We start from the raw sequence: 20502 nt of genomic DNA on the forward strand, positions 1-20502 counted from the left end.
CATGAATTGCAAGTGTCCGAGGGAAACGCTGCTCTGTGCACTTGTGGAAGAGACAGAAACAAACCTCCCCTGTGAAAGAGAATCAATCCGCACAGCAGATCAGACCCGCTTGGTGGCTGCAGCCCGTTCCAGCCCACCTTGGTGTGGCAAGACTGTCCCCACACACACCTTCCTGCCGTCTCTGGCACCCCAATGCCTTTCCCGTATCAGGTAGTTTAGTACTTGCACTGTAGCAATGGATCTCCTTCACATTTTGAGACGGTGCAGTAACAGTGGGCACGCCAGAGCGAGCGTAGACTCGGGGAAGAAATCTGCAACAAATAAACCAGCAAGCACAGGTAGATGGAGGAACCGAGCAGCAGCCTGCAGACCCTCACGCTGTAGCTGGGGAGACCCACAGGGACCTGCTGCCTGGGCACGGCTGGACCTGGGAAGAAGGAAGGAGATGGTTACACATGGAGACAACAGACTGCAAGGACTAGCTGGCCCCTTCCAAATTACGTTTCCTCCTTACTTTGTACCCCTTCTTTTCCAAAATAAAGACCTGTATTGTATTAAAGATACTGAGATGACAGTGGATCTCCAAGGTTAGAAGCCAGCACTCAGCGTCCCCCTACCAGAACACACCCCCTGCAACTCCAAAATGGGTCCATAACCGGACCGATGGCAAACCACCTGAGATCCTTCAATTATCTCAATTGTAAGGTATGTCATTTTGCTCTTCATATCAAAGCTTTTCCTTTGACTCTTATTTTTCCAGTACTTTCAAAAAACCACAGAGAATCCAATTCAGTGATGATGTCATCACTGCACTGCAAGAAGGTGTAACCTCAGGTTAGTGTTACGAGTACTTTCCACATCTAAATGTGAAACCACACATTTTTGCTTCAATAACTGTCACTTTTGCTTTTTGTTCCCTTATCAATCCATGTGCTGTTTCCAGACTATTTCTATTTTTCCCTGCTATCCAATTCTACTGGCTTGTTTTTTTGATGAAGTTCTTTACCAGCCAAATTTGTCACCATATGAAGAAATAGTAAGTAATTATGTAGGACTAATATATTATTCCAAAATAACAACCAAGCTTATGTCTGTTATCCAGTTTTCAATTCTTTTGAGTGAGCACAACTCAAAATATCATAAAATTAATACCATTTACTGTCTGGGAAATTAGGAAGGAAAACTGAAACCATTATTGCCTTCAGTGATGTCTCCTTTGCCGTGTTTTGCACATGTAGAAGTCAAGAGCTTCCCTCGGTTCATCTAAGCTCTGCTCATCAATGCAAGACACTTGTATTCTTGCCTGTTTGTCTCACAGGCACAAGAAACCAAAACACTGGGATAAACACTGTACCGTACCAGTCATAAGCATTACTTGGGCTAACAAACAGAAGCAAAGAGGAAAAAGTCCACCAAGGAAGAGACTTAATGCAAAGAAACATTCCAAGTGGGCGGGAACCAGATGGCAATTGAGCAGACGGCAAATTTTTATTGTAAACATAGCTAGCTAGGTATGACTACATTTCCTCTATATAAAAAGCAACCCAAAAGGCAAAACAAGAAAGGCTTTGAGGACAGTTGTGCTCTTGGCATGCAACATCTTCAGAAATTAAAGAACATGCATGACATTTCTCATAGTGATGCTGGTAACTGTAGTAAGAGAACAATGACGACTCTCTCCAAATTAGCAACCTGATCTTGGAACCCCGCAGCAAACTAACTCCATTCGGGTTCAGTACAAGGTTAGTTTAAAAACCCGCCATCATCTGCTGTAAAGCGGTGTAGCAACTGCACTAAAACCAGCAGTTTTAGTCACCTTCATCTTTCAGACACCCTCACTGCTCTTCCCCCAATGCTGAACTACCTGCCAACATGTCAACATCACAGTCATCACCAAACTTTAACTGTACCCTTTTTAATTTTTTTGTTAAAAATGTCATATAGACACCATGAATACAAGTACTGCAGTTACATCAATACAAAAAAAGCAATACAAATTAAGCAGCTGAATACAAAAATACATTGAAATACATGAACACCACAATGTAACTCAATAGCACTAATCAGAATTGTGTATGCGTGAAAAAATTAAATAAAAACCTTTTTTGTATTAGACAACTTAGGTATTCTCCACTTTTAACAGTAACTTTCTTCTAGTTATGTACTTCACAATTTCTTCTATATACAGCATAGAATAAAATACTTTTAGAAGATATGACATTTTTATCCTCAATACGCGATATAGGTCTCTTTTACACTAAGAATATTGACTGCATGAATAAAAACTGTCAATGTCTTACATCAACTGATCTGAAAAGGAGGATCAACATTTTCCTTTTAAATCATTTACGTAGGTTTTAAATCAGTTAGTAGGTTTGGCTTGATGCGTCAGACAGTCCTTGTTAAACAGTGTCTCTCACAGTAATGTACATAATATTGCTTGTATCTATACAATCATACAAATGTGGCAATCATATCTAAATGTTGTTTATGAAAGAGACAGCTCACACATATACAGGTCTTCAGACTTTCTTAATGACGTATTTACAATGAAAGTGCTTTTATCAGCTCTAACACGATACATGGAGTTTTTTTTCTACATGTCAATTATTAGTCTCCCTGAAATTGGAAAAGTATTATATAGAAAATACCACAGCTTTGCAAACACTATAGCATACTGTATAACTGCATGTGGTTCTGAGATTAGCAGCTGCAAAGTGTTGATAATTATAATTTAAAAATAAATAAAGCAAAGAGGTAAACCAGTTACAAAACAGCAGAAAACTGCAATATTCACAACAGTAAAAAGACTTAAAATCAATTGCTAACAAAACGGTGAAGCGGTTGGATCAAAAGTCTTGAAAACATCTTTTAATGACTTATCATCTGATTCCCCATTCGGATCATTATCCTGTGTCTGAGTTACCTGTCCAGGCTGTCTGACCTGCCTTGGGTCACTGTACTGCGGTCTGATTAATCCCGATAAAGCTTGGATAGGAAGATTATGCACCGCAGGTGCAGCGCTGGAGTGTTTAGCCTGAGATTTACTGGTGCTATTTGCTTTATCTGAAGTAGCTTCTGCTGATCCTTCTGTGTTTTTTTCCACGCTCGAGGCAGCCTTCTGCAGTGATGTATCTTCAGAGAGACTGGGTTCATTTTTACCGGAATTTTTCAAAATACTTTTTTTCTGGTTCTCCCCGTTCTCTCCTGAACTAGCTGGAGCTGCATCCAATGATGAGCTGTGATCTCTCGGATCATACAAACTAATACCACTCAGTATTGAGCCTGGAGTTCCCAGCCTAACACCGCTCGAGGATAATTTGGGTGCGTAAGGAGGGAGAGCATCCGGTTCAGGTTTAGCGGTTGCAGCTTCCGACGGCTGTGATGAGCCAGCAGCAGATCTGGCGAGGCGGGGGTCAAACTTCGGAGGGTGTGAATCCTTTGCAACTCCATGATGCGTATCTGCACTCGACAGTCTGTGAAGTCTGGGATCAACGTTTTTTTGTAAGCGAGGATCTCCCAATTTGCTTGAGCTACTGGCATGCGAATCTGCAGATGGATCCAAATAGCCGCTCCTGCCCGTTAAGTTGGTTTTTGCCTTTGCAGCTAGTCGCGGGTCAGCTGGCATTGCATTGGGATCGTTTTTCAAATTCCGCATTTTATTAAGTCTCTGGTCAGCAATGAGTGGAGGAAGAGGTAAATTGATTGAAGAGATGGGGTCAGGCTTAGGCAAGGGTATTGGCAGTAAGTCCTCAGGTGCCCATACAATATGCTTTGCAAAGTTTGGTTTCATCAGGGTAACATCCATTTTAATGTGGCTGAACTGCCTAAGCTGAGATCGGGGATCCCTTAACGTTACACCAGGCAAAGGTTCCAACGGTATCAGAAAAGCTCGTTCTCGCAGTTCTCTTTCTGAGTCCTCTTCATCATCATCCATCCCTTTTTGCTTGACTTTAACTCCAGTGTGCTGGTGGTGCAAATCTAGCTTTGCTCCCCCAAGGGATGAGCTGGCATGACCACCCTCACTGACCTTGTGCATCCTGGGATCTCGTACAAGCCGTGGGTCCAAGGACGCGGATTCCGAAGGCTTTCTGGGGTTGGACCTCGGAGAGGCCCGAAGTCTAGGGTCAGCAGCTTGAGGCCCTGAGCCTTTTTCTTTTGCCAGCCTCGGATCAGTAGGAATACCAAGCATGTGCTGCTCTGTGGAATGTTGTTGCCGATTCCTAAAATTTTCGCTCTGTTTCTTTAGGGTTTTTAGTATTGATTTAACACTGCTCCCCTCTTCCTCTTCACTACTGGAATACCAGTTGACATTGTCATCTAAAAAAAAAAATAAATTATTCAAGCAAACAATCACCAGGGAACACAACACATTTACTCATATAAAGTTCTCAGTAAAATCAAACTGAGAACACCTGCGATTAAGTCATCACTCCCTGTATGAAAACAACCGTACTCTAAAATGACAAAAATCAATTTAAATTAAGAACGGACTTAACAAAAAAAAAATGTAGCTGGTCCCAAATTCTGCTGCATTCTCTCCACATATCTCCCTGTCAATATTAATCTGGGAAAATAACCTACTGTCAAACAATTATTTCTACCAGTACTACTAAAAAAACCATTGAAAATCTGAGTCTTGATGAAAATGACCTTCATTGAGGGGTGATAGAACAAAAAGTAAAATGGCACCTTACAGCAGTCTTAAAACAGGTAAATTACTAACGTGGAATTTTCTGCCTCATTACAATCCAAATCACAAGCTTTTGGGGAGAGGTCAAGATTCAGGAAAGGAAGAAATAAGAATATTTAATTTTACAGGACAAATTTTCAACTACCTCCTACAATTTACTGGAAAGCCTTATCAACACAGCTGTGTCCTCTGGTCCACATCCTAAACTTGCCTACTTGCTGAAGGAGACTAGTAGTCTATTCTGGCTCATTAAAATGAGAAATGGAAACGAAGCCCACCATCATCCCCAGTATCTAATGCACAATGATGTGTTTCCTAAACGATTCTTGTGTCTGTCCTGGTTCCAGCAGGGATAGGGCTAATTCTCCCCAGGCTCTAGCAGGGACACAGGTATTCCATCCCATGGGAGCCATGCCCGGGGGTAGCAGCGAGCTGGCGGGAAGTCGAAGCTTGGGAGTGTCTGAGGTGCGGTGGGTGAGCAGTGGTATTGTAATCGTGTTTGTATATTCCTCTATCCATGTTACCGTTAGAATTTTCTTGTTCCCTTCGCTGTTCTGTTAAACTGCCTTTGTCTCAACCCATAAGTGTTGCCTTTTTCTTCCAACTCTCCCCTCACGGCCGTGGGGGCACCAAGAGAGTGGCCACCTCGTGGTTCTTTGTTGCCGTCTGAGGCTAAACCACAACAGGTCACACAAATATTCAACAGCAGGAAGTGAGATGTTGTTGGAGACAGCTAACAGGAACATTTTTCCATTATACTGCTTTCTGACAGCCCTCTAGATAGGAGGACCAGTCACTCTAAAGCACTGGTGAGAAGCCTTCACTTCAGACTAGATTAGTCTGTGTCACTCGGTTTTGCATGTAGCCTGAAGGGGGCTGCGTATCCAGATCTCACCATTTGATGAGAATTATATTGGCAATGTCCTCGAAAACATTTGATACAGCAACTGCCTTTTGGTTACACAGAAGATGCATTTCTGGTCACAAAACTTAGCAGCCTCGGAAAAGGGTGCAGCAGGGACAGGCCAAGGGACAAACGTACTCAGTGTGGCCCCATCTGATCTGCAGGCTTACTGCTCTGCCTTGTCTAGGCTACAGAAGAGACACTCGGATTAAACACTGTAAATTTCAGATACCACAGAGGAAAAAAATACTCCTCTAGAGAAATGGAATATGCAGAAAAGATCAAGAAGCGCAACTGAATAAACAGAATCTATGATGCACTTGCAGTACTGGCAGTTAGAAATAATAACCTTTCTGTTTCAATCAGGGATTTTAAGAAGTAATTGAATTATCAACAACAGAACCTTTTAAAAGTACAAACTACATCCAAAAATTACCCACAGATCTTTCTACTTGGAACTCGAATACAGCAACTAAGCCTACACTAAAATCCTAAAACAATCCTTTCCTGGGAAGGAAAACAAGTATATTCAGCTGAAAATATTATTTGAGTTGGTACTTGCACATTCACAATAATTGTGAATGGTAATGTGATGAAAATCTAAGTCAACAGATTTATTCCAGGCTGTTACGTGGTCATTAAGTACGTTTAGAACTCTAATAAAGTTATCTTTACCTTCATCTTTGCTCATTGCCCTCTGACCCTGGCTGCTGACAGAGTCTCCATCTCTTTGATGCTTTTGACTGAGTCTTACATAAAGGGCTTTCTGCATTGCCGGAAGAAAATCCGGTACATTAATGGCTGGTTTATGGCCCATATGGCTACTCATGCAGTCTGACTCACTTCCACCTTGATGCGACTCTTGAGCCATGAGGTGAGCCTGGTGATCTGTAAATTCCCCGTGCCACGTGCCATCTGCAGTACAAAAGAACACAGTTAGCAGGCATCCTATACAAGCTTTTGCAGCAGAGGAGATAGAACGTAATCAAGCAAAGCTAATGTGACCTATATTACATGACTGCAACGCATTGGCTGAAAAAGCCTATACACTGAAGACACTCCAGGAGGTTTGGCTTTCTTTCAATTGCTCAGCTTTGGAGCCATGATGTTTAATACCACACAACTGCAAAGTGCCTTACCAAGGAACAAGAATTGTTAAACGTCCTTACCACCAGAGTTATTAGCTGGCTGGAAGTTATGTACAGCTTGATGAGAATAGTAATTGTCATAGAAATCAGCTGGGTTCTGAATAGGCTCATAATTCATATTCGGCTGCCGTTCACCAGGAATCTGCTGGTATTGTGGTCCTGGAGGACAATGGTTCTCTCTTGGCATATTCACCATATGTCCTTGAACTCCTGGGGCATTGTAAGATCCACCAAGACCTGGTGGTGTGAGAGGTGGACCACCCTGCTGTCCTTGCATAGGCATACCAGTCTGGTTCTGTGGTCCGAGAAAACCTGGTGGAACACCCTGCATAGGAGGACTCTGTGGCATTCCTGGGCCTTGAGGTCCTGCGCATGGATGATGTCCAGGAGAACCTGGGTGCATTGGTGGCCCATTATGTCCTTGTGACATGCCAGGACCTGGCCCTGGACTTGAACCTGGATTATACATATGCTGAGAATGTGGGTCATTTCCCTGAAATGGAGGTCTTGGTGGTGATGCGCTGTTATAGAAAGTTGGTGGCCTGTAGGCAAAAGAAAATTAATGAATCAAATTTTGCACCTACAAGGATCACTAGTCTACTGGCTATCTCCTCCTCCTCCTCGCTCTTATAGATGTCTGTTTGTACTTATTTGATCATAAGTAGGATAAAAATCTGAAAGAAGGAAAATAATTTTCAAAGACAGTAACTATATACATTACACATTACAGAGCTTGTCTGGAGGTAGAACATATTTCCAGTATTATCACATGCAGAACTGGACATTTGCCACAACTAAGAGTTTTAAACATCCCAAGGCCAACAGTCTCCATCAGTAGTGTCGATTTGCTTCCGTCAAGAAAAAGCTAACTATAAAAAAGGTTTAGAAGAAAATGAACTTTTCCCAACCTGCAAATGGAGACAGGCAAGGCAGGTACAGAACCAAAATCAAGAGCCAGTGGTGTGACCTTCTGGAAGGTCAAGGCTCAGTAAGATCTCTTCTACGGAAAGCATTAAGTAAGTAAACAATTATGATAGCCAATATTTGACAGCTCATTAACTTAGCAGTACACTCAGAAGTATACACTTCTGACAGGAACAAAATGAATTGTTTAAATATTTACGCAGCCATATTGTAAGGAGAGTTCTACACAAAATTATAAAACCTACTTTTTTCCAATTTTGTGTGCTAAATCCACAGTAGGCTTCACAACTATTTCAAAGAGAGATGGAATTTTCTTATATTCTCCTGAAGGATCTTGATAATTTTCTATATCGGACTCAGAAAACGCATATTGCTCTGGCGGGGTTGGCAGAAGTCCAACACCTGGTGGTGGCTTAGGGAGAGGAACTATGCCACGCTTTCTGAGTTCCTCCAATTCTTTCTCATCTTCATTTTGTGGTTCCTCCTCAGTATTCAAAACCTAGAACAAAGCAATGTATCAAACACTTCATTAATTTTGCAGTATGTGCAATTCAATTTAGTCTTGCACTTTCCATTTAAATATCATTACCTGCTACAATACTATTATATATTGGCATCAAACTCAGATGAATTATAAATCTATTATTACTTGTTCCGCAGGACACCGACTCACAACCAGGAAGAAAACTATTTCTGTAGTCAGGAAAGGACAATTTCACACTGTTTGAAGTCCATGTCCTTCAAACAGTAATTTCAAGTGACAGAAACTGAAAGACTTACTCTAAGATTCATCATGTTTCTAGTGTTAAATTCAGGCCACTTTCTGTTAAGGCCTGTTGCAGAGTAACTAGAGACACAAATATCCTACTTAACACAAAGGTCAAGATTTCATGAATCATTCAGAGTAGGCACCTCATTCCTTTCCCCACCCTGAGTGCAGAAGTCAGATGATATCTTAACTTCTAGGCAGCTAAAGGTATACAACATAAAAGCTATACTTCTTGTAACAAAACAGATGAAGATTTCAACAGACAGGGATGCAAAAGAAAGTTCATGGGCAGAAACTTGAGTTGTGAAAATAAACAAAGTCTGATATGGCTAAAAAATATCTGAGTAACTGATGGCAAGGGGAATTTCTGGTAGGACCACAGACTTACTGCGCTGAAGAGCAACAGGGAAGCTTAACATCATTAGTGTTTACCATCACACTCCCTCAGAATCTCACAGAAATGTTTAGCAATCTCCTCTCTATTCTTTCTAGCAACAAACCTTGTGTTTACAGACTATGAATTGCTCACCTTATCCAACAGCTCTTTTGTTTCTGCAGTCAGGGGAGCATGAGAAAACTTGCACTTATCTCCTTGATAGCATTTTGCTCCTGTATGGTAGAACTTGCAAGGGAATTCATGTAAGCAATGCATTAAGGATTCTTAACAAAGGCTGATTTCTAGTTTGTGCTGTTCAGCAAGTTTATAAAATTCAGCTGTCAGCTACACTTCAATTCTGCACCAGTACTTAATCTTTCCAAAGCAACGGCTTAAGAATTTTGAAAGCTAATAACCAACTTACCTCCTAGTTCCATTTAACATTCTACTAATAATTACGTTACTGTGGCTTTAACGTTACTTTTGACTCGATTCTAAAATTGCAATTAAAAAGATGAAGGTCTCAATTCCAGAATTGAACACAAGTCCTTTAAAACAAACAAGAACATATCAGGCGTTTAAAAGTATATGGACAAATGCATCAAACTTGAAGTTTAAAACATTAAAAATCCTTAATACCAAAACCAAACCGGTAATTTCATATGTATTTTCTCCTAACTATTTGAGAAAAAAATTAACGTTCTTGTAGTAAGTCTACATAGTCTTTGGTATAGTTTCGTAAGAAAAGAAACAGCTACCCCTAAAAATCACTTACATCAATTAAGAGTAAATATAAACTTTCAGTTTAATTCAAGTTGGCTTGTTGGGGTTTTTTTTAAAGGATATTGTGCAAATAAATGCAGTTCTCTCCTTTGGTGCAGTAACCCTGTATGTAGAACTTGCAGATTTCCTTCTTCTTTTCAATCTCTGCATCGTGATCAAATTTACACTGTTCTCCCTATAAATAAGAAAACAAGAAAAAACATTATCGATCTGAAATGCTGAGTAATTCCATTTCATATGTAAAGAAAAACATCCTCCTTAGCTGAATTTAAACTTTTTATCTTTATTAACACATAACTGCATTATAAACATGAGCCATAAAAACTAAAAACAGGGGCCTGAACATAGAGAAACAATTCCTGAATCGGGATACAGGGAATATACGCAGTGGTCACAGTAAACAAGTCGGTCTTACAACACCAGCTCTCTTCTCTGTCTCCACCTAGCAATTAGCATTAAAAAGGCACTAAAACAAATACTTTCCTGAAATTATTTTCCATATAAACAATTATGAACTTGATCAAAAAACCTGATTCTGTTTTAAGGGTGTGTGGGAGAACTTTAAAAAGTCCAACCAGCGAAGTATTAAGAATCTTCCTTGTATGAAAACCAGAGTCCAAACAACATCAAGTTTATTTCAACCGTATCATGTTATACACGAGGATTACTTTGCTGGAACGTTTTTTTGCCCTTTTTTTTTATTTTCATGAAAAATACACTAAGTGCTCTTTCAGCCACTTGTTTTAAAACTGAAGGTGGCAGCAAATACTCATCTCACTGAGCATGGCATACTAAAATATATAAAGGCAGCGACAAATGCATTGTCTTCAATTCCCCCCTGTTTTGGGAAAAAAGCGTACTAATTTTCACCTTTATTTTGGCTGTTTGAAAAGGAAACAGAAAATGTTCTTTATCTAAATACAAATAGGAACCAAATATAAATGACGCGCTCACTTATTCAAGAAACACGTGGCTTCTCTTAAGTGTTTTATAACTGACTGAATTAGTTTGACATCAGAGGATTCAACTCCACAGCAGTGCAAGCTTCCAAACGAAGCAACAGCAATTTTTTTTTTTTTTTAATGTAATAAGACACTGTCCTGCTACTGCTTTTGCTTGACACCTGACTGCTCTGAACAGCATTCTCTTCTTTCTGCTGCCTTCCACTTGCTGACTGAAGGAAGATGGTTCTTTGGTAGGGAATTCTTCTACACCATTACTACAACCCCACTTTTTTTCTTTAGAGAGAGAAATAATTTAGCATAATTAAGCAATTTCTTCAATATTTCGAAATTAGTAGTAGCACATAAAAGAGAAATGATGTCATGCATTCAGAAATTGTTGCCTATTTACAGATTCCATACTTGAAAGATTTGAATATTTACATATAATACATTGCCAGTGTAAGTTTATGATACTATCACAATGTTTTTACTGTATATACTAATAAGCAAATACAATAATTTTTAGTAGAATTTGTTATAATTCAAAATGTGTACCAGAACGGGATATTTTTCCACAAGTACTTCTGTTGGCATTAATCTATAAATATGCAAAACACCAGAAATCAAAACACCGAGTTTCAACACACAAGTTTTCTGTGCATCAACTGAAGTAAAAAAAGCACAGCGCATCTTCTCCCCTTCCTCGCACCAAAGCAGCAGACCGACAGACACAGTGCATAATTACCTTAATACACCTCCCTTCAAGGAAATATTTACAAATTTGTTTGCCTTTGTGTTCCACTGTATGCTGATTTATGAACTCCTGACTCATATTAACCCATTTCTTCACTGGTTTGCCGTCCTGTAAGAAAAATGAACATCCTACTGATTTTTACTTATTAAGCACAGTTGCAAAAATATTAGATTATACTTGGTGCACTTGTTACCCCAAAATGTGATTAACTACACCATGATTTAAGTTCTTAAAATTAATATACTCACAGCTCAAAGTAAAGGTAAATACATATACTTTTTTCTTAGCTGCTTTAATAGAGAGTCTTTTTTATAAATGCAACCAAATCAGAAACTTCTAACAACAGACGCAAATAACTTCAGTGAACGGACAAAGTATCTCAGGCTTCATGTGACAATGCATCCACTAAGTCAGTGCCAACAGCCCCCAAGTAAGGGCACCTCTGCAGCCAGCCAGGAGTTGAGTAATCACCCAGGCTTCCAGACAACCACCTTAGCCACAAGGTTATACTTGACCAATCCTTCCCCTCTACGTGCTTCTCATGCAATTGTTATCTCTAGCTTATCTTCTTTTTTCTCCCATTAGAAGAAAAATAACCTGTTTGCTTATACCATGAGGCAAAGCAGAGAGGAAAGCACAATTCAATCACGACCTAACACCTAAGAATTCTTATGTACCTGGTTGGGCAAATAATTGTTCCCTCTTATGATTTGATTCCCATACGGCATCTGCACTTGAGATAAACTAAAGAAACTGCAGTAAACTCATCTAACTACAGAGTCTGGGATAGATGTTGAGAGGGCCTGGCAGAGCTAGTGAAGTCATGGAAGTAGATGGCCTTTAATGAACTGCTGCGTGTGACGCTGCAACAGAGGGTAGAAACAAATGTCATCTTTGCAGTGCTAGGTGGTTGCTTAATGATCTGATGATAGGAGGAAATAGGTTTTTCGGATTTCCCATCTTCACAAAAATGAGCAGTGATCTGACCGCTGAGTAGGAGCTTCTGAAACAGAATGGATGGGTTCTCCACAGTCATCACACTGCGTCGTGAGCACACCTGAGCATACCACATCAAGTATCCAGTCTCATTTTGATCGGCAGATTAAGCAACGTCACAAAACATTAACACTAAGAACAAGTAGTGGATTTTGCTGACATTGAGAAGACATCTTTGAGCTAGAAATGCCACTCCTGGATGAGTCAAGATCCATTTTCTACTCTGAACACATTAAATTCAGAGAAGTATCAGCTGCTTCAGACAAAGCAGCTTTGAATCTAGTAACTGATCCTCTTCAAGGTTAATGCAAATATCACATAAACATGATGCTCCAAGTCTCTTGGGAGCACTGCAAATCAGTGACCATCCCACACTACAAATCACTCGAAACAATGGCCTGAGGAAGGTTGATATGCTCACACCATGTCCCCGAGAATCCCAGGGATGTTGCTGGGTGGATCAGGAGTCTCAGTGGCTACCCCACCACACCGTGCAGCTCAGCATCTGCATCGCAGAATTCATTATTTTGGTGTAGCGAGAAGCCCAGCTTTTTGTTTTCTGCCTCCCAGCTCTGCTGGGACCTGCCTGCAGCTGCCTCCTTGCCTCCACCCTTCCCCACGGCTTGGGAGATGGCGCTGGAGGACCAGGCACGCTCTGCAGCAACAGGAAGGAGGAGTCCTATAAACGAGGCATCCTAACAGATCAAATGGCTGCCCTTTTCCCTACCACATGCAGGGCAGGGAAAGGAACATCTAATTGGGACCACCCAGGAGCCCCAGAGAGTTAGGCCAGCTGGAGAACACAGGGAAAAGTTAACATGGCTGAATTACACATCACCGCGTTAGTAAGAAGCCAGCCGTGTCCACTCGAGAGCAGGAGGGAGAACCACAGGCATTTTAGAACCAAATGTGATTTGGCTTAAATAATGTATTTTATCCATAGATGGATTTGATCCATTAATTACCGATTTTGTATTGTTTTTCATTTAAATGAAGACTGGAGTGAGAAATTTACAAATACTGTGGCAATACTGAACACTAGGTTTTCTCTAATTCCTGTGCAAAGAATTACTAAATTAAAACCACCCTAATATATACTTCCATTTCCACAGTAACAGCTATGGAAAGAGAAGGAAAATTCTTCAGGATTCAGATGAAAACTAGCAAAAGCTGTGAAGGCGTCTATTTTCTTTGCTGAAAAATCTGAGGTAAGCTGGTAGTAGCAAAACAACTTATTTCAGATACTTTTAACACTGAAGTTCACGCACCATTCAAAACCAAAGCTCATAAACCACTTTCTGCTAGTTTTTCGTATTTCCAAGAAAAACAAGAAAATTATGTATTAGCTTAAGTTATCAACTAGACTTCGTATATCATGCATTGGAAAATTCTAGTAATTTTCTAGAGAAAAAAAATTTAAATATTTTTAAATACTCTTCTGTTAAAGCAATCCGTCATCTGAAACATTTACAATTGTTTCAAATTCAGCTTTAATTCTACATACCTCATGAAAGCCATCAGATCCTTTATTGCCCCCTCTTCCTCTTCCACGATCTTTACGCTTCAATTTCTTTTGCATTCCACGCCCTCGACCAACATTGTAATTATTACCCCTTTGAGAAATACCTGAAAAACAGCAGTGACCTCTTTAAATGGCCTCAGAAAGTAAAATTATTATCTAGTGACATCGAATACAGACAAATCTAACAAATTAAGTATCTACCTTTTTGTGGTCTGAATTCGTAAATACTATCGTGAATCACGAGTTGGCAAGTACAACTACACCAGCCAGTTGTAATTCTGTGCAACTGCCTGCTCTTTGAAAAGCTCTTCAAATCAACAGCAGACTGACAAATTGAGTGTAGAACTAATCTTGTTCAAAGTAGCTTCTCACAATTAGAAGGGCAGGCATGTTATTTCTAACCAGCCCAAAAACTTGAAATTTTGTGCTGTTTGGTGACTTTCTGGGCACAGAGCTAACCAGTACAAGCGGCACCCAGGTGTGTGTGCACATTGTATGTCATAACATGCAAGAAACTTGAGATCACAACCTAAAAAATATGACAGAACAGCTTTGAATATAAAAAGTTTAATGGTAACTGTTTGGAAGCCTCAAGACAGTAATCATCCAGCCAGCAGCATGCCAGGAGCCTTGATCTCAACTAAAGCCACCGAGACAGAGTATCTGCTTTCTCATCAATTTAAAATGAAAGAAAACCACTTAAAAAGTTCTGCAGACATCACATCAGCTTCAGGTGGCAGCTACCCTGCGACAGTAAGGCTGATTATCCTGCCCCTCTGCTCTGCCCTGGTGAGGCCCAATCTGGAGCACTGGGTCCAGTTCTGGGCTCCCCAGTTCAAAAAGGACAGGGAACTGCTGGAGAGGGTACAGCAGAGGGCTCAAAGATGAGTAGGGGCCTGGAGCATCTCTCTTATGAGAAAAGGCTGAGGGACTTGGGTCTTTTTAGTCCAGAGAAGAGAAGAGAAGGCTGAGGGGGGATCTGATCAACGCCATAAATACTTAAAGGGTGGGTGTCAGGAGGACGGGGCCAGTCTTTTTTCAGTGGTGCCCAGGGACAGGACAAGAGGAAATGGGCACAAATTTGAACATAAGAAGTTCCATCTAAACATGAGGAGAAACTTCTTCACTTTGAGGGTGGCAGAGTACTGAAACACACTGCCCAGAGAGGTGGCAGAGTCTCCTTCTCTAGAGACATTCAACACCTGCCTGGACATGTTCCTGTGCAACCTGCTCTGGGTGGACCTGCTTTGGCAAGGGGGTTGGACTGGATGATCTCCAGAGGTCCCTTCCAACCACATATCGTTCTGTGATTCTGTGTGTGATTCTGTGATTGCAGTGAAAATGCCTTGACTTCATCTCAGATGACTTGAAGACAGAAATTTTGAAGCAGTATTACCAAACAGCACATGAAAAAACACTTTTTGTCTCAGCTACAAAGATTCTGCCAACCTTTGGCCAATTTATTTTATTGTGAACCAAAACAGAATACAATAAATCTTCACTGTAGGAAATGAAAGACAGCTTACTACCTTTGTGTAACACACAGTGTCTTCTGGAGAACTAGTAAGGTATCCATACTGTCATACAGTATTGCTCAAATTTTGCCTGGGAGACAAACTTTTAGCCATGATTAAAGGAAGAAAATTTTGCAAACTGAATCAACAGTTTCTGAAATGAGAACTTGATCTCATAGAAAAGGGGATGAGAACAAGTTAAGTATTTCTAGATGGCAGATCAGGCTATCCCTGTCAATGGTACACACCGCCTCTGTTGCCTAACCTTCCACACCCCACGGCAATACACAGTAATACAAGGCAACTGGGGAGTCTGAAGTCCCTGCACAATACAGAGGCCAGAGATGTAAGCTGGCTCAATGCATTGCACTACAATGGCAAGGAAACAATCAGATACCAAATGAAAGGTGCAAACAAGAATGCTTGCATAACTTGGTTTATATAAGTAAGGCATGAAATTCTTTCAGCAGATTCTTTCAGAAATACATTGCTTAAGAGGAACACACTCTCGCCAGCATTTTATTGCAAGCTTTGAATGCAAGAGAAGTTGTGAAAAGAAAAATAAAAGGGTACTAGCATACTTGTGGGGCCAGTTTTATACCAATAAAAGTATTCAGGCACCTATCACAATTTCTAGGTACTTAATTTTATTTTCTGTTGGGGGAAGGGGGCGGGAGGAGGGAAGCTCACTAAATTATATTTTGGAATTGACATATTTACATTCCTTCCCCCAAACAAGTTCCATCTCAGACTTTCATAAACTACCACCAGAAAGTCACTTTACAGCCCTGTGATTTCTTACTCAAACAGCTACGCAACAAAACTGGCTTTTTAATAGGGTTTTGTTTCTTTATTACTATGTACATATCACCCAACACTTGATCTTTTTCTTCAATATATACATCAGTGCGACAATATGATATTATTCCTTCATGATGAAGAGCATTCTCACTTACTGATGGGGAGACTGCAAGCTCATAGGAAAGCCACCACTGACAGCTTTCTTCATTCAGCTCTTAAGACAAACATCCAGAAATGACGCACAATACAACTACTGCCATCATCCATTACTACAGTTAATGATTCAAATTATCTTACCTTTCTGGATCCCTTTCATCCCCTGTTTTTTCACTGGTTCTTTCAGGAATGGAGGTCCTAAATCAGTACTGGAGGTCTCTTTAGCTTGCCTGTATTGTTTAAGCTGATCAGCAAAATCCTCATCCTTTTCTTCCTCATTATAATTACCAAAGTTTTCGTCACTGTAATGACTATAGTCATCATACTCCTTACTTTTTATATTTTTTTTATGTTGCATTTTCTGTGAACTCATGTAATTTCCTGATACATGTCCATGCTGTAACGAAAGCGATTGCACTGTTTAGAAGCAACTCAGTATTTCAAAAAACACCCCTCCAAACTCCTCTACAAAAAAAATTAGTTTTTACGCTGTTTTATTGTCATGCTGCCTACCAAATTTGCACAAACAAGAATCAGTAATACACAGTGAAAATCAGTTATTCAGTAAAAATTACTACTTTTCATTCCGAAGGCATCAACATTGGAAAAAAAGACAAAAAACAGCATCAGCATCTATACTCCAGAAAACTTTTCACTGGTGTTGACAAAACATTTTAACATATGCATTTCTAAATGTCCTAAATGCTACTTCGATGAACTATGATTAAAATAGTTTTTTTCCCTTCATGATCTCAAATTCTGACCATCTCGGACACAGATGATGCAATCTGTCCTGTCTCTGTCAATCGGGATGAAATACTGCTTATGGCCGCTCCTAAGCCAGCACTGTCCCTTCTCCCATTTCTGCAGACAGGATCTTCAGTTTGCTAATAAATTCAGCTGGCTTAGAGGTTTCTGGAATGCTTTCAGGCTAAAAGGAGAAGTCTCCTCTCCTCTGAAGTACCAGAGTTTCATCAAGCCTCTAGCTGCTCTGTCACAGCTTTAGAGAATGCATTCTATTTCATGCAGTGGTCTCAGCAGGGCTATCAAGCTGCACAGACTGAGAAATGCCAGGACAAACTGAACCATCAGAAAGCAGAATCAACTCTTAGGTATTTAAAGGCAGCTTTTCATGAGGTGTTTCCTCTTAGTATAGCCTAAGTCCAATGCAGGCAATAATAAAGATATCTTACGTGTTGCCTGATGAAGGAAAAAATAGTATCAGGCTTGTTTACACCACCTACGTTCATGCCACAGATAATGCTTTACATTTGGAAATCTACCCAATGAGACGAGAACTAGATGCGTTTCCTGAAACCTGCAAGAATGGGCACTGTGATCAAGTCAGCCTTCAAAAACTGCATCACTTACATTTGCGTTCTTTAAATTACACCTAAAAGACGACATGAGAAATCAGTTTAAAAAAATACTACCTGACTGAATGAAGAATCATAATCTCTGTATGAAGAGCTGCTGCTCTTTTTATGTGGCCTTTCTGTACGCTCAATATCAGAATCATGGCTGTAGTCTGAACTGTCATCACTGGAAGGGGAGTTATGCTGAAAAAAAAAAAAAGAACATGGCTCTCAGACGTTGTTACATAATTCTCTGTGTAACTGTTCTGCTGTATATGTACTTAAAGGAAGCATTAGCTCAATAAATGAAAATATTTTCTTAATTCTCCCAAGCCTCTGCTTCTGGGGGAAGCTAAAGAAAGCACATTCTTTGATGACCCACTCTTTTTACCAGAGAGAGAGATGATGAGGTTTCAGAATGTAAATATCGAGGGCTATGTGGTTTCTCTGGGTTATATCAGCCTCCTATGGGTCTCTCTGAGCCCTGCTTCTTTGTGACGTAGCAGAGATGCTGCTGGAAGGCTAACAAATCTGGGAGATGGCTAGAAGCTTGCACATGACCATAGAAATGATTAGCATCCTGTCATTTTCTGCCAGGAGAAAAATCAGCATTACTGCATTACAAGTGTGTTATTTACATGTATTGTTCTGCAGAAAATTTAGAGGGGAAACCAGACAATACTGTATTTCTGTGATTTTTAGAGAATTACCATTTGGTTTAATTTTCTATGTTAAAATTTTGTGAATCTCTTGCATTTATTGAAGTTGATTAAAATATATATTAGAAACTTCTTAATTAACTTGACTGAAGAATTTATTTAACTAGCCTGAAATCTTTTCTTTCCCTAAATGATAATTAGTACAAAAAGTGAAATTGTAAATTTACATTTTGCCTCTTACCCTAAAAAACTCACTCTCTATGGTTCAGCTACCATTACCATTGTCAGTGGCCATTACTGAACTTAAACTGCTGCTTAAATTTAAACAATTTAAGAAGTGGTTTAACACTTTGGCCTTTCGTGTCAGAACTACCACAACCATTCACAATGCCAAAGAGTAAAATGCTCTTAAATGTCAGTATTTTGTAAACTGCTATTAAAAGAAATATTGACATAAATACATAGCCAATGAAGATGTGTATCACCAATAACCCAGCTACACCCACAGTCTGATTTTTTATTTCTTTTAAATATAAACAGATGAAAACCAAGTTTATGAAAATCACCATCCCAGGAGTTATTTAAAAGACGGGTAGGTGTGGTGCTCAGGGACATGGGTTAGTGGTGATTTTGGCAGTGTTAAGTTGATGGTTGGACTCGATGATCTTAAAGGTGCCTTCCAACCTAGGCAATTCTATGATTCTATAAAATGCATTTAAGCAAAGCTAACAAGTATGTTTCCAAACTATCATTTGAAATGTGCTACAGCTGGATTAATTAATGATGTCTCTTACCCCACATAAACTGTCACTGAATGCGCGAATATGCACTTCCACGTGTTGAAAGTCTATTCAAACAAATTCCTTAATATTGAAATGCACCGGTAAGACAGAAATCTCAAAAATTCCATTCCAAAGACTGCCTAAATAGCAATAAAATCATTTTAGACTTCTTATTCAATTCCCTGGATCCTTGTCTGAACCTGGAATTAAAATAAACACCTCCAATATTTTGGGTTGTATTTCCTAACCTTATGCTTATCCCGTCTTCTCCTCTTTGATTTTTTCTTCTCTTTTTCTTTTTTGCGTTTCTTCCGTGATTTTCTATGTCCTTTTTCATTTTTCTGTTTATCATCACCTTTTGTATCACGTTCTTTCACATCTTCATATGCTGCATCATCTATTTCACCATCTTCAAGTTCTCCATCTTCTCTGTAGGAGGAAAAATATCAACACAATAAAATTACTTGTTATTATCTATCTCATTTGTCCAATAGCACAATAAAAAAAACCACACCTGGTATTTCTTTCCACCAGTTACATTTTTATACATGTGCATACACTTTTTACAACATGTAACACCCCAAGAACTACTAGGATTTTAGAATTTTCTTTTAAAGCTAAACAAAAATGGAATGCAAGCCATTAAATGCCCTTGAATTATACTGCAAAATTAAGAAGCTTTAAAACTATGTATTTATTTTATTTCTCAGAACAAAGACCTTCTCTGCTTATATAGTTTTCTCTAACCTAGATTAAAAAAACCCTGCTTCAATATATAGCACTCAGTTGCCCTTAAACAGGTAGTTTAATCATTTCTAGAAATAAAATACTTCTGCTACAACGCTATTACATGTCTTTATGTTGCTGTATTTGCAGAACCGATGTGGTCAAAATTAAAGACAATTAAAGCTCCCTGAAAACTGTACAGTTAAAGAGTAGCAATAATGAAAACAAGCAGTTGGGCGCTGCAGGAAAAACAATGCATAGTAATACAAACATGCTTCCTTCAACACACCAGCTCCTGGATCTAAAGATAGGTCTGTAGTATCTAGGATATAATGGCCAAAGTCATGAGCAATTCGAAAAAGGAGAAATAATTTAGTGGTTAAGTGGATTCTTTAAAAAGAAATTAGTAGTAGTAGCTGACAAGAGAGGAGTAGTTAACATTTGAATTTTGTTTGCTAGAATCTAAAACCTGACAGAAACAAGACATCTGATGATGCTATTTTTCTAATCTGTCCAGGGTAGTTTTTTCTTTTTAAAATTTGTAACATTGAGATTTGTAGGGGTTGGTTCGTACATCAATAAATACTGTAAATGGAACAACATGCATGTGAATATAACTTCTGCATATGAATGCAACTCTCAAGACTTCAAATTGGAATAACACCAAAGGATGATTTAAAAAAACAAAACCTAACA

At 39.5% G+C, this 20502-nt stretch overlaps 1 protein-coding gene across 1 annotated transcript in view; it reads right to left on the bottom strand.

The window, feature by feature from the left end:
- Positions 1–1464: 1464 nt before the first annotated feature.
- Positions 1465–20502, bottom strand: part of ZC3H6 (zinc finger CCCH-type containing 6) — a 31732-nt gene continuing 12694 nt past the window's right edge. The window contains exons 2-12 of the mRNA XM_074168298.1: positions 19329–19509; positions 17718–17843; positions 16426–16681; positions 13796–13917; positions 11287–11403; positions 9661–9772; positions 8968–9077; positions 7915–8168; positions 6767–7287; positions 6273–6512; positions 1465–4320 (exon numbers count right to left, since the gene is read on the bottom strand). Coding sequence (XP_074024399.1) covers positions 2825–4320; positions 6273–6512; positions 6767–7287; positions 7915–8168; positions 8968–9077; positions 9661–9772; positions 11287–11403; positions 13796–13917; positions 16426–16681; positions 17718–17843; positions 19329–19509 — 3535 coding nt within the window. The 3' untranslated portion in view covers positions 1465–2824. The remainder of the gene's footprint in view (positions 4321–6272; positions 6513–6766; positions 7288–7914; positions 8169–8967; positions 9078–9660; positions 9773–11286; positions 11404–13795; positions 13918–16425; positions 16682–17717; positions 17844–19328; positions 19510–20502) is intronic.

Source organism: Numenius arquata, chromosome 2 (assembly GCF_964106895.1).
Source record: "Numenius arquata chromosome 2, bNumArq3.hap1.1, whole genome shotgun sequence".
Lineage (NCBI taxonomy): Eukaryota > Metazoa > Chordata > Aves > Charadriiformes > Scolopacidae > Numenius > Numenius arquata.